The sequence below is a fragment of the Carcharodon carcharias genome, chromosome 8, assembly GCF_017639515.1.
Source record: "Carcharodon carcharias isolate sCarCar2 chromosome 8, sCarCar2.pri, whole genome shotgun sequence".
Classification (NCBI taxonomy): domain Eukaryota; kingdom Metazoa; phylum Chordata; class Chondrichthyes; order Lamniformes; family Lamnidae; genus Carcharodon; species Carcharodon carcharias.
This window is the reverse complement of record NC_054474.1, coordinates 108,991,144-109,005,746: the sequence shown is the minus strand read 5'-3', so window position 1 is coordinate 109,005,746 and position 14,603 is coordinate 108,991,144. Positions and strand designations below refer to the sequence as shown.

The following is a 14,603-nucleotide window of genomic DNA, read 5'->3' as shown; positions in this document are numbered from 1 at the left end:
TCCTCTCTCAATCTCACCCGACCTCTCTCTCTCTAGCCTGACCCCTCTCTCTCTATCTCTAGCATGACCTCCCTCTCTCTCTCTCTCCCGACCTCTCTCTCTCGCCCGACCCCTCTCTCTTGCCCGACTTTTCTCTCTTTCTCTCACCCTTCTTCTCTCTCTCTCTCTCCCCCTCTGCCTCTATCTCTCACCCAACTTCTCTGTCTCTCTCTCCCTCTCTCTCCCTCGCCCAACCTCTCTCTCTCTCTCTCTCGTCCGACCCCTCTCTCTTTCACCCGAATTCCCTCTTGCTCTCCCTCTCTCTATCTTGCCCGACCTCTCTCTCTCTCTCTCTCTCGTCCGTCCTCCCTCTCACCTGACCTCTTTCTCTTTCTCTCTCTCTCTTGCCTGACCCCTCTCTCTCTCTCTTTTCTCTCTCTCTCTCCTGACCTCTCTCTCTCTCTCTCTCCCGACCTCCCTCTCGCTCTCCGTCTCTCTATTTCAACCGACCTCTCTCTCTCTAGCCTGATCTCTTTCTCTCTCTCGCCTGACCCCTCTCTCTCTCTCTCCCCCTCTCTCTATCTCTCACCCAATTTCTCTCTCTTTCTCCCTCTCTCTCTAGCCCAAACTCTCTCTCTCTCACCCGACATCGCTCTCTCTCACCTGACCTCTCTCTCTCTCGCCCGAGCTCTCTCTCGCCTGACCTCTCTCTCTTTCTCTCAATTTCTCTCTCCCAACCTCTATCTCTCTCTCTCGCCTGACCTCTATCTCGCTTTCTCCCCCGACCTCTCTCTCTCTCTCGTCCGTCCTCTCTCCCTCTCTCTCTCGCCCGACTTCTCTCTCTCTCTCTCACTCGCCCGACCTCTCTCTCTCTCTCTCTCTCTCACTCGCCTGACCTCTCTCTCTCACCTGACCTCTCTATCTATTCTCTCTCTCTCTCACTTGACCCCTCTCTCTCTCTCTGTCATCTTTTCTCTCTCTCGCCAGACCTCTCTCTCCCTCTGTCCCCCGACCTCTCTCTCTCTCTCTCTCGCCCGACCTCTCTTTCTCGCTCTCTTCCTCTCTCCATCCCCCTCTCTCTCACCTGATCTCTCTGTCTCTCTCTCTCTCGCTTGACCTCTAGCTCTCTCTCTCTCTCTCACTCACCCTCCCTCTCACACTTTTTCCCTCTGCTTTGGCGATGATGTGAGCTGTACCCTGATCTTGGTCTCTTACCTGTGCAGGTGGTGGTGGGAAATGGAAAGGGAAGAGCAAGAAATGGCGTCAGATGCTGCAGTTTCCCCACATCAGCCTGTGCGAGGAGCTGAGACAGGCAACTGGTGAGTCTTGCCCACTGCCAGGGAACTGGGGCAGTATTTTAACAGTGAGACAAACTGATAGGCCAAGCCTGAAGTTAACCCCCTGGTGCTGCGATCTGTGCTGGAGTGTGTACTAAATGCTGCAGCGTTAAACTGTTGAGGTGCAGGAATCGGACACAGATGCATCATGTTTTTTGGTGGAAATGCTGGAGGTGTGTCGGGGGAACATTCACACAACGAATGGTAATGACCTGGAACTCGCTGCCTCTGGGTGGGAAGTGGAGGCAATTAATGATTTCACAAGTAAATTGGATGAACACTTGAGGGAAAGGATCTTTCCGGGATAAGGGGATAGAGAGGGGGAATGGGACTGACCGGATTGCTCTGCCGAGAACAAGACTCAAATGGTCTCCTTTTGTACCCTAAGTGACTTGGACATCTTATAGTCATCTGGATCTGTCTGCAGTATTAAGCCTTCAGTATCTGGCATAGTTTTTCCTGGTTTTCTTTATCCTATCCCCCTTGATATCCAAGGGGATCAAGATTCGTCAGCCCCACCCTTCTTCTTTCAAGGAACAGACTTGCTCTGAACCCTCACTATCTCTTCATTGCTTGCCACTGATTCAGCTGCAAGTAGCTGTCTCCTAGTCCACTTCAGCCCAAACATGTCTCAGCTTCGGAAAGTTAGCTATTCCTAATTGGGAACTTGTATCCCTGGCCTATTTTGGTCCTGTCCTTGACTACCCTAAGGCTAATGGAGTTATGATCACTTTCACCAAAGTGTTCCCCAACTGATACCCCTTCCACCTGGGCCTGCCTCCCCCCGCCCGGGACTTGCCTCCCCCCGCCCGGGGCTTGCCTCCCCCCGCCCGGGGCTTGCCTCCCCCCGCCCGGGGACTGCCTCCACCCGCCTGGGGCCTGCCTCCTCCGCCCGGGGCCTGCCTCCTCCCCTCCAGCCCGGGGCCTGCCTCCCCCGCGCAGAACCTGCCTCCCCCCACCCGGGGCCTGCCTCCCCCTACCCGGGGCCTGCCTCCCCCCACCCGGGGCCTGCCTCCTCCCGCCCGGGGCCTGCCTCCTCCCGCCCGGGGCCTGCCTCCTCCCGCCCGGGGCCTGCCTCCTCCCGCCCGGGGCCTGCCTCCTCCCGCCCGGGGCCTGCCTCCTCCCGCCCGGGGCCTGCCTCCTCCCGCCCAGGGCCTGCTTCTCCCTGCCCGGGGCCTGCCTCCTCCAGCCCAGGACCTGCCACCCCTGCCCGCGGCCTGCCTCCGCCCACCCGGGGCCTGCTTCTCCCTGCCCGGGGCTGGCCGGCCTCCTCCCACCCGCAGCCTGGGGCCTGCCTGCCTCCCCCCCCCCCCCCCCTCCACCTGGGGCCTGCCTCCGCTAACCCTAACTCCAGAACTTCTTGTTGGTTTTGTGACAAACGGGCTAAAAACATTTTCCAGAATTCATTTCAAGAATTCAGCTCTGTCTGCTCCCTCATGTTAATTCTATCCTGGTTAATATTGGGCTTGTTGAGATTTGCCAATGTATTTGTTCTTTTATTTCTCTCTGACTGTTTGGGGGTCTATAACACTCCTAGTAGTGTGACTGCAACTTCTCTACTCTTCACCTCAATTGATCTGGCCTTGTTTGATGATCTTTCCACCACAAAATCCCTCTTCACAGCTATAACTGTTCCTTATTAATATTGCAACCCCTCCTTCAGTTTTTAACCCTCTCTCTATCTTGTCTGAAATCCCTATAACCAGCAATGCTGAGCTGCCATTCCTGTCCCTCTCTCAGCCATCGTTCCGTAATAGTGATACAATCACCCACCCACGTTCTGTCTTATTCTCTCCACTTCTTGCATTGAAGTTTATCCCATTTAGCTCTGCCAAACTCACTTGATGTTTATTTTCTAATCTTTGTTTCCTGTGCCTTCCAATCACATTTACTCATTTTCTGACCTCCATTTCCAACTTTTCTGAATCTGTTCTCAGGTCCTCAGCTGCCCCCCCACCAGTTCCCAGCCCCGCCCGGTTCCCAGCAGCCCCCTCCCCCAACGGTTCCCAGCACACACACCCCCCCCGATGATCCCAGCCAGTCACCCCCCCCCCAACTCCCGAAGCAAGTTTCAATCATGCAACAATCCAACAAACCCTCTTTGAGCATATTGGCTCAGGCCCTGTTGAAGTGCAACCATTCTGACCTGTACAGGCCCCACTTCCCCCAGAACAGTCCCAGTGCCCCAGGAGTCTAAAACCTTCCCTCCTGCAGCATCTCTCCAGCCAGGCATTCAACAGCTCCAACCTCCTATTTCTCTGCTCACTAGCACTTAGCATTGGGAGTAACCTGGAGATGACTAATTTTGAGGTCCTGCTTTTCAATCTGTCTCATAGCTCTGCCTTCAGGACCTCATCCCCCTTTCTGTCTGTGTCACTGATGCTGATCTGGACCATGACTTCTGGCTGTTCACCCTCCAACCTCAAAGTGCTCTGCAGCTGTTCAGTGCCATCTTTGACCCTGGCACCAGGGAGGCAGCACACCATCCTGGATTCACATCTGCAGCCACAGAAGCACATGTCTGTTCCCCTGGCTGTGCTTCCTGGAGGAGCCATCACTCTCTCCGGTATTCAGAGCTGATTACTGTTTGGAGAGTGAAGTACATTCTGCCTGTCTGGTCCTCCTTGCCCACCTGGCTGTTACCCATTCCTCCTTGCTGCACTTCATTAATCTGCAAGATGACCACCTCCAGAAACATGCTTTCCACAAGGCTCTCAGCCTTCCGGGTGCCTCGTAGTGACCCCAACTACACTCAAGCAGCTTTAACTGGTGACATCTCTTGGACATATGGTTATACAAACCACAAAAATTGTTCACAAGGTCTAATACAGGTAGGAATTATACGGTAAATGGCAGAACCCTTAAATGCATCGATGGGCAGAGGGATCTGGGTGTACAGGGCCACAGTTCACTGAAAGTGGCAATGCAGGTGGATAAGGTAGTCAGGAAGGCATATGGCATGCTTGCCTTCATTGGCAGGGGTATTGAGTATAAAAGCTGGCAAGTCATGCTGCAGCTGTATAGAACCTTGGTTAGGCCACACTTGGAATATTGCATGCAATTCTGGTCACCACATTACCAGAAGGATATGAAGGCATTGGAGAGGGTGCAGAAGAGGTTTTACCAGGATGCTGCCTGGTCTGGAGGTTATTAGCTATGAGGAGAGGTTGGAAAAACTCGGATTGTTCTCACTAGAGCGACGGAGATTGAGGGGCGACTTGATAGAAGTTTACAAAATTATGAGTGGCATGGACGGAGTAGATAGTCAGAAGTTTTTCCGAGGCTGGAAGAGTCAATTACTAGGGGATATAGATTTAAGGTGAGAGGTGAAAACTTTAGAGGAGATGTGCGCATCAAGTTTTTTATGCAGAGGGTAGTGAGTGTCTGGAATTCGCTGCCAGAGGAGGTGGTGGAAGCAGGTATGATAGTGGTGTTTAAGATTGACAAATACATGAATAGGATGGGCATAGAGGGATAGGGACCCCGGAAGTGCAAAATGTTTTAGTTTGACAGTCAATATGATCGGCGCAGGCTTGGAGGGCCAAAGAGCCTGTTCCAGGGCTGTTCTTGTACTTTTCTTTGTCCTTTGAATCACTGAAAGCTAGTATGCAGGTACAGCAGGTAATAAGGAAGGCAAATGGCATTTTAGCATTTATTGCTAAAGGAGTAGAGTATAAAAATAGGGAAGTGTTATTGCAAGTGTACAAGGCGTTGGTGAGACCACACCTGGAGTACTGTGCACAGTTTTTGTCCCCTTACTTGATGAAGGATGTAGTTGCAGTGGAGACGGTTCGGAGGAGGTTCACTAGATTGATTCCAGAGATGTGGGGCTTGTCCTATGAGGAGAGATTGAGCAGCTTAGGCCTCTACTCGCTAGAGTTTAGAAGGATGAGAGGAGATCTAATTGAGGTATATAAGATGCTAAAGGGGATAGACAAGGTAGACGTGGAGTGGATGTTTCCCCTTCTGGGGCATTCTAGAATGAGAGGCTATAGTTTTAAGCTAAGGGGTGGTAGATTTAAATCAGAGATGAGGAATTACTTTTCTCAAAGGGCCGTGAGTCTGTGGAATTCACTACCTCAGAGTGCAGTGGATGCTGGGACGCTGAATAAATTTAAGGAGGAGATAGACAGATTTTTAATTAGTAATGGGTTGAAAGGTTATGGGGAGAGGGCGGGAAATTGGAGTTGAGGCCGAAATGAGATCAGCCATGATCAGTAATGAATGGCGGGGCAGGCTCAAGGGGCTGAATTACCTACTCCTGCTCCTAGTTCTTATGTTCTTATGTTTTTCCCATTCAGAATGTGCATTATTCTATCCTTTTGAAGATCAATGAGGATGACCTCAGATTTGTTCACTCTGAAGTCCATTTGCTGCACTTTTGTGCATTTGCTAAACCTACGATTATTTCTTTCTAATTTGACGCTTCCACCAACAGTTTTATGCTGCTGCCATCAGCAACAGTTTGTGGACATACTCCTTTCTATTCCATCGCCCAGTTCATTGACAAATATGGTCAATGGTTAAATCCCCAACTCACCCCCTTCTGGGAGATTCTGCCCATGAGAGGAGCTAACACTGATCCCCTTAGCTCTGTCTGCTGCCACTCTGTCTGTATTCTAAGCAGCTCAGTCATTTGTCTTTGATTCTATTAGCTTCAAGACCAGCTAACAGTCTCTCAGGAGGGGCTTTATCACATGCCTTCTGGAAGTCCATATAAGGAGTGACAGTAGACACTTTCCTGTCCACTATTAATCAACTCTTCAAGAATTGAATTGTGAGGGAGCTCCCCTGGTCTGTGTCATTTACTATTTAGTTCTTGACAATTTTACCCGTTGCTTATGATGAAATATGCAGCTTCCGGACAGGATATGAGTCTCTGTAAGCCACAGCTTCCTGCACCAGGAGGCATGTAACTACAGCATTGAGAATAAACTGTGCTGCTTGCGGGCAGTGGGGGATGGGCTGGCAGTGTGGGTCAGGCAGGTGGGCTGGCAGTGAGTGTCGGACAGTGGGCGGGCAGTGGGGATTGGGCTGATGGGCTGGCAGTGCGGGTCAGGCAGTGCAGGTCGGGCAGTGGGAGTCGGGCAGTGGACTGGCAGTGTGGGTCGGGCAGTGGAGGGCTGACAGTGCAGGTTGGGCAGTGGGCGGGCAATGCGGGTCGGGCAGTGGGGGGGCAGTGCAGGTCAAGCAGTAGGTGGGCAGTGAGCGGGCAGTGGGGGTTGGGCAGTGAGCGGGCAGTGGGGGTCAGGCAGTGAGCGGGCAGTGGGGGGGGCAGTGCAGGTCAGGCAGTGGGGGGGCAGTTGGTGGGCAGTGAGCGGGCAGTGGGGGTCAGACAGTGGGCGGGCAGTGCAGGCCGGGCAGTATGGGTCGGGCAGTGGGTGGACAGTGGGCGGGCAGTGAGCGGACAGTGGGACGTGTAGTGGCGGGCAGTATGGGTCGGGCAGTGCAGGGCAGGCAGTGGGCAGGCAGAGAGCGGACAGTGGGTCATGTATTGAGCGGGCAGTGCGGGTCAGGCAGTGGGCGGGCAGTGAGAGGGCAGTGGGGGTCAGACAGTGTGGTCGGGCAGTGAGGGTCAGGAAGTGCAGGTGGTCTGGGCAGGTAGTGCAGGTCAGGCATTGGGGGTCTGGCAGTGCGGGTTGGGCAGTGGGTGGGCAGTGGGGGTCGGGCGGTGGGTGGGCAGTGGGGGACAGGCAGTGGGTGGGCAGTGGGGGTCGGGCAGTGGGTGGGCAGTGCAGGTCAGGCAGTGGGGGTCGGACAGTGGTCAGGCAGTGGGGGTCGGGTCTTGCCTCTGGCAGTGGGTGGGCAGTGCCCGTTGGGCAATGGGTGGGCAGTGGGTGGGCAGTGTGGGTCGGGCAGTGGGTGGGCAGTGGGTCGGGTAGTGGGTGGGCAGTGGGGAGTCGGGAAGCAGGTGGGCAGTGGGTCGGGCAGTGGGTGGGCAGTTGGAGTTGGGCGGTGCGGGTTGGGCAGTGTGGGTCAGGCAGTGGGTGGGCAGTGGGGGTCGGGTGGTGGGCAGTGCGGGTCAGGCAGTGGGTGGGCAGTGGGGGTCAGGCAGTGGGCGAGCAGTGGGGGTTGGGCAGCGGACGGGGAGTGGGGGTCGGGCAGCAGGCAGGCAGTGGGGTCGGGCCATGGGGGTTGGGCAGTGGTCGGGCCATGGGGGTTGGGTAGTGGGTGGGCAGTGCGAGTTGGACAGTGGGTCGTGTAGTGGGCGGGCAGTGCGGGTCGGGCAGTGGGTGGACAGTGGCCAGGCAGTGCGGGTTGGGCAGTGGGTCAGCAGGGGTCAGGCAGTGGGCCAGCAGTGGGCAGGCAATGCGGGTCGGGCAGTGGGCGGGCAATGTGTGTCTGGCAGTGGGCAGGCAGTGCGGGTCGGGCAGTGGGAGCCGGGCCGACGGGCGGGCAGTGGGTGGACTGTGGGTGTCGGGGCAGCTGGCAGGAGTTATCATTTGGAACTGTCACATAGTGATGAAATTTCTGGATGGTTAGGGTGCAGCCTGTTTCTCAGGACAGCAGATTGAGGTTCCATCGTGGCAACTGGGGAATGTCAATTAAATGAGATCAATCTGGAATGAAGGCAGCGGATTGTCATAGAAACCCACCTGGTTCACTATGTCCTTTAGGGAAGGAAATCTGTCATCCTTACCTGGTCTGGCCTACATGTGACTCCAGACCCACAGCAATGTGGTTGATGCTTAACTGCCCCCTGAAATGGCCTAGCAAGCTCCTCAGTTGTATCAAACCGTGAGAAAGTCTGAAAGAATTAAACTGGATGGACCAACCAGCATCAACCTAGACACCGGAAACGCCAACAGTAATCTCAGTCCTCTCGACCCTGCAAATTCCTCCTTACTAACATCTGGGAGCTAGTGCCAAAATTGGGAAAGCTGCCTCACAGACTAGTCAAGCAACAGCCTGACATAGTCATCCTCACGGAATCATATCTTACTTCAATGTCCATCACCAAGACTGGCTTGGTAACACCACTACTGGCCGAGCTGGCTAAGTCCTAAAGGACATAGCTGCTAGACTGGGTCTGTGGCAGGCGGTGAGGGAGCCAACAAGATGGAAAAAAATACTTGACCTCATCCTCATCAATCTACCCGTTGCAGATGCATCTGTCCATGACAGTATCGGTAGGAGTGACCACCGCACAGTCATTGTGGAGACGAAGTCCCACCTTCACATTGAGGATACCCTCCATCATGTTGTGTGGCACTACCACCGTGCTAAATGGGATAGATTTCAAACAGATCTAGCAAGTCATGACTGGGCAACCGTGAGGTGCTTTTGGCTATTAGCAGCAGCAGAATTGTACTCGAACACAATCTGTAACCTCATGGCCCAGCATATCCCTCACTCTACTATTACCATCAAGCCAGGGGATCAACTCTGGTTCAATGAAGAGTGCAGGATAGCATACTAGGAGCAGCACCAGGCATACCTAAAAATGCGGTGTCAACCTGCTGAAACTATAACACAGGACTACTTGCGTGGCAAACAGCATAAGCAGCAAGTGATAGACAAGGCTAAGCGATTCCACAACCAATAGATCAGATCTAAGCTCTGCAGTCCTGCCACATTCAATCGTGAATGGTGATAAATAATTAAGCAACTCACTGGAGGAGGAGGCTCCACAAATATTCCCATCTTCAATGATGGGGGAGCCCAGCACATCAGTGCTAAAGATAATGCTGAAGCATTTGCAGCGAGTGCCAAGTGGATGATCCATCTCGGTATCCTCAGGAGGCCCCAGCAATACAGATGCCAGCCGCCAGCCAGTTCGATTCAGTACACATGAAGACACTGGCTACCTCTAAGGTTATGGACCCTGACAATATTCCAGAAATAGTACTGAAGACTTGTGCTCCAGAACTTGCCGCTCCCCTAGCCAACATTGCATCTACAACATTTTAGAGGGCATTTAAGAGTAAACCACATTGCTGTGGGTCTGGAGTCACATGTAGACCAGACCAGATAAGGATGACAGATTTCCTTCCCTCAAGGATATTAGTGAGCCAGATGGGTTTTTATGATAATTGACATGGTTTCAAGGTCACCATTACTGGAGTGTTGCTTTGGGCTGCATTAGAGTGCTTAATTTGGAATTTTGGTGAGTGAGGGAGTTAACTGAAGAGGGAGGGAGGTGATTCTTTCACTTTCTACCTTTCCTCAGAAAGAAGAATGGCAGCCTTGGTAAGTAGGACCTGGTAATTTTTCTTCTGTCCTTAATATTCTCTAAACTAGAGGAAGTAAAAGTAAAGGGAATAGTTTAAGGGTAAGTCATGGCATGCCAAGTGGAAAACTCCTCCTGTGCGATGTGGGAAGTCAGGGACACTTCCAGTGTCCAGGGAAACCACGCGTGCAGGAAGTGACTCCAGCCGCAGCTACTAGAATTTTGTGTTTTGGAGCTGGAGCAGCAGCTAGAGTTACTGTGGGGCATCCACAAGGATGAACTCTCCGTTGATAGCACATACAGTGAGGTGGTCACACCACATGTAAAGAGTGCACAGGTATAAAGGGAATGGGTGACCTCCAGACAGAGTAATAGCACTAGGCAGGTAGTGCAGGAGTCCCCTGTCTCCATCTCCCTCTCTAACAGGTTTTCCATTTTGGACACTGCTGGGCGGGATGGTTCCTCAGGGGAATGGAGCAAGAGCCAAGTCTGTGGGATCACGAGTGGCTCAGCTGCATGGGGCAGAGGGGTGCAGGAAGAGTTGGAGAGCAATAGTTACAGAATCCCCTATTGTAAAGGGAAGAAATAGACATTTCTGCGGCCACAGACATGGCACCAGGATGGTATATAGCCTCCCTGCAGCCAGGGTCAAGGATGTCACTGAGCAGCTGCAGGGCATTCTGAAGTGGGAGGATGGACAGCCAGAGGTTGTGATCCATATCAGTACCAACAACATAGATAAAAAGAGGATTAGGTCCTGAAAGCAGAATATAGGGAGCTAGGGAATAAATTAAAAAGCAGGACCTCAAAGGTAGTAATCTCAGGATTACTCCCAGTGCCATGTGCTAGTGAGATCAGGAATTGGTGAATAGACCAGATGAATGCATAGCTGGAGAGATGGTGTAGGAGGGAGGGATTTAGATTCCTGAGGCATTGGGGCTGCTTCTGTGGAAGATGGGACCTGTACAAGCTGGACAGGTTGCACCCCAGCAGGACCAGGGCCAATATCCCTGCAGGAGTATTCGCTAGTACTGAGGGGGAGGGTTTAAACTAGGGTGGCAGGGGGATGGGAACCTGAGCAGGGAGACAGAAGAGTGGGAATCAAAGATAGCAATGAAAGGCAGAAAAGTAGAAAACAAAAGTGGAAGGCAGAGGAAACAAGGGCCAGCAGCAAATAGGCCATAGTACAAAAAAGATGTGTAAAAATGTTAAAAAGCCAAGTCTAAAGGCACTGAATGCATGGAGCATTTGCAATAAAATAGATGAATTAACAGCGCAAATAGATGTAAACGGATATGATACAATTGCGATTACGGAGACATGGCTACAGGCTGGGAACTGAATATCCAAGGGTACTCGATATTTAGGAAAAACAGGCAAAATGGAAAAGGGGGTGGGGTGGTTTTGTTAGTTAAGGATGAAATCAGTGCAATAGTGAGAGATGATATTGGCTCAGAAAATCTAGATATAGAATCAGTCTGGGTGGAGCTAAGAAGCAACAAGAGGTGGCAAATATTGCTTGGCTTTGTCTATAGGCCTCCAAACAGTAGTGATAATGTAGGGGACGGCATTAAACAGGAAATTAGAGACGTTTGTAACAAGGGTGCCACAGTAATCACGAGTGACTTTAATCTACATATAGACCGGGCAAACCAAATTAGCAATAAAACTGTGGTGGATGAAATCGTCAAGTGTGTATGGAATGTTTTTTAGACCAGTATGTCGAGGAACTAACTAGGGAACAGACTGTCCTGGGTTCGGTATTGTGCAATGGGAAGAGGTTAATTAATAGTCTTGTTGTGCAGGATCCTTGAGAGAACAGTGACCATTACATGATAGAATTCTTCATTGGGATGGAAAGTGAAGTAGTCCAATCCAAAACTAGGGTCCTAAATCTAAACAAAGGAAACTATGATAGATTGGGGAACTTCATTAAAAGATATGACGGTGGATAAACAACAGTTAATATTTAAAGAAAGAGTGTATGCATTGCAACAGTTATACATTCCTTTCTGCTGCAAAAACACAATAGGGAAAGTAGCCCAACCATGGCTAACAAAAGAAATTAAGGATAGTATTAGATCCAAAGAGGAACCATAAAGTTGTTAGAAAAAGTAGCAAGCCTGAGGATTTGGAGCAGCTTTGAATTCAGCAAAGGAGGACCAAGAGATTGATTAAGAGGATAAAATAGAGTATGAGAGTAAACTTGCAAAGAACTTAAAAGTGGACCGTAAAAGCTCCTATAAGAATGTAAAAAGAAAAAGATTAGTGAAGACAAATGTAGGTCCCTTACAGTCCAAATGGGAGAATTTATAATAGAGAACAAGTAAATGGCAGAGCAAGTAAACAACTACTTTAGTTCTATCTTCACGGAGGAAGACACAAATAACTTCCTAGAAATAATAGGAAACCTAGGGTCTAGTCTACATCCCACGGTACTAAAGGAGGTGGCCATGGAAATTATGGATGTGTTGGTTATCATCTTCTAAAATTCTGTAGATTCTGGAACAGTCCTGGCAGATTGGAGGGTGCCAAATGTAACCCTAACATTTCAAAAAAGGAGGGAAGGAGAAAACAGGGAACAAACCAATTAGCCTCACATCAGCAGTAGGGAAAATGTTAGAGTCTATTATAAAGGATGTGATAACAGGGCACTTGGAAAATATCAGTGAGATTAGACAAAGTCAACTTGGATTTATGAAAGAGAAATCATGTTTGACAAACATAAGAACATAAGAAGTAGAAACAGGAGTAGATTATTTGGACCCTTGAGCCTGATTCTCAATTCAATAAATTTTCTTGTGTTTCGATTTCCACATTCCCATCTAACCCCGATAACTTTGAGTCCCATACCTAACAAGAATCTATCTACCTCTGTCTTAAAAATATTCAATGACTCCGTCTCCACCACCACCTGAGGCAGAGAATTCCAAAGACACACAACCCTCCTGAGAGAAAAAAATAGTCCTCATCTCTAGTCCTATAAGTGTGACCCCTAATTTTAAATTTTAAAAGTGTGCCCCCTAGTTCCAGACTCACCCACAAGAGGAAACATCCTTTCTACATCCACCTTGTCAAAACAAGGATCTTGTGTACTTCAATCAAATTACCCCTCACTCTTCTAAGCTCCAGTGAAAACGAGCCCAGTATATCCAACCTTTCCTCTTAAGACAACCCACTCATTCCAGGTATCAATCTAGTAAACTACCTTTGAACCACCTCCAATGCATTTACATCCTTCCTTAAATAAGGAGACCAAAACTGCACACAGTATTCGAGGTGCGGTCTCACTAATGTCTGTATAACTGAAGCATAACAGCCTTACTTTTATGTTCAATCCCTCTCATAATAAAAGATAACATTACATTAGCCTTCTTTATTACTTGCTGTACCTGCATACTAACTTTTTGTGAATCGTACTAGAACACCTCGATCCCTCTGCATCTCAGAATAATGCAACCGTTCTCCATTTAAGTAACACTCTGCTTTTTAATTCTTCCTGCCAAAGTGAATACTTTCACATTTTCCCACATTAAACTCCATTTGTCAGATCTATGTCCATTCACGCAACCTATCTATATCCATCTGCAACCTCCTCATGTCCTCTTCGCAACATACTTTCCTACCTATCATTGTGTCATCTGAAAATGTAGCTACCATGTGTTTACTCCCCTCCTCTAAGTCATTGATGTAAATCGTAAAAAGTTGAGGCTCCAGTCCAGACCCCTGTGGGATGCCACTCGTCACATTCTGCCAATCAGAAAAAGACCCATTTATGCATACTCTCTGATTTCTGCCAGCCAGCCAATCATCTTTCCATGCTAATATATTTTCCATAATAATCTTTGATGCGGCACCTTATCGGATGCCTTCTGGAAATCCAAGTACAGTATGTCTACAGGCTCCTCTTTATCCACAGTGCATGTTACTCCTTTAAAAAACTCCAATAAATTGGTTAAACGTGATTTTCCTTTCACAAAACTGTGCTGACTCTTACCAAGTGCCTTGAGCGCTTCTAAGTGCCCAGGTATAACCTCCTTCATGAAAGATTTTAACAACTTCTCCATGACAGACGTCAAGCTAACTGGCCTATAGTTTCCTGTTTTCTGCCTCCCTCCCTCCTTGAATAGAGGGGTTATATTTGCTACTTTCCAGTCTAATGGAACCTTTCTGAAATCTAGCGAATTTTGGAAAATTAACACCAGTGCATCAATTACCTCATTAGCCACCTCTTTTAAAACGGTAGGTTGTAATCCATCGGGACCTGGACATTTGCCAGCCCACAGCTCCATCAATTTGCTCAGTACCATTTCCCTCGTGATTTCAATTTCACCAAGTTCCTCTCTCCCTTTAACCTCCTGATTTACAGCTATTACTGGAATGCTTTTTGTATCCTCTTAAGTGAACATTGAAGCAAAATATTTGTTTGTTTCTTGCGCCATTTCCTTATTATCTGCTTAATAATCCTTCACTATCACTCTCTAGAGGACCAACACTCACTTTACTTACTATTTTCCTGTAGAAACTCTTGCTATCTATTTTTACATTTCTAGCTAGCTTCCTCTCATACTCTAATTTCTTTCTCCAGATTAACCTTTTAGTTGTTCTCCGCCATTCTTTATATTCTGACTAATCATCTGTCTTGCCACTCATCTTTGGGGAGTTATATGCTTTTACCTTAAGTTTGATATTTTCCTTAACCATGGTGGTGGGTCCTCCCCTTAGAATTTTTCTTTATAGTAGGAATGTACTTATTCTGAATACTCTGAAATATCCCCTTAAATGTCTTCCACTGCTTCTATATTGATCTATCCTCTAGCTTAGTTTCCCAGTTCACTTCAGCTAGCTCAGCTTTCATGCCCACATAGTTGCCCCTATTCAAGTTTAAGATGCCAAACTTAGACCCACTCTTCTCCCTTTCAAACTGGATGTAAAATTCAATGATATTGTGATCACTGCTACCTTGGGGTGCCTTTACTCTGAGGTCATTAATTGATCAAGCCACAGTACACAATATCAAGTCTAACATAACCTGCTCTCTGGTTGGTTACAGAACGTGCTGCTCAATAAACTATATCGAAAGCATTCTAAGAACTCCTCATCCAGGCTACTAATGC

The 14,603-nt window shown here is 49.2% G+C and overlaps 1 protein-coding gene across 2 annotated transcripts in view; it reads left to right on the top strand.

Moving 5' to 3' along the window:
* grk6 (G protein-coupled receptor kinase 6) overlaps positions 1–14,603 on the top strand; it is a 655,919-nt gene that overhangs the window by 318,965 nt on the left and 322,351 nt on the right. For both annotated transcript variants that reach the window (XM_041194284.1, XM_041194282.1), the window contains exon 2: positions 1,203–1,298. In XM_041194284.1, coding sequence (XP_041050218.1) covers positions 1,203–1,298 — 96 coding nt within the window. The remainder of the gene's footprint in view (positions 1–1,202; positions 1,299–14,603) is intronic.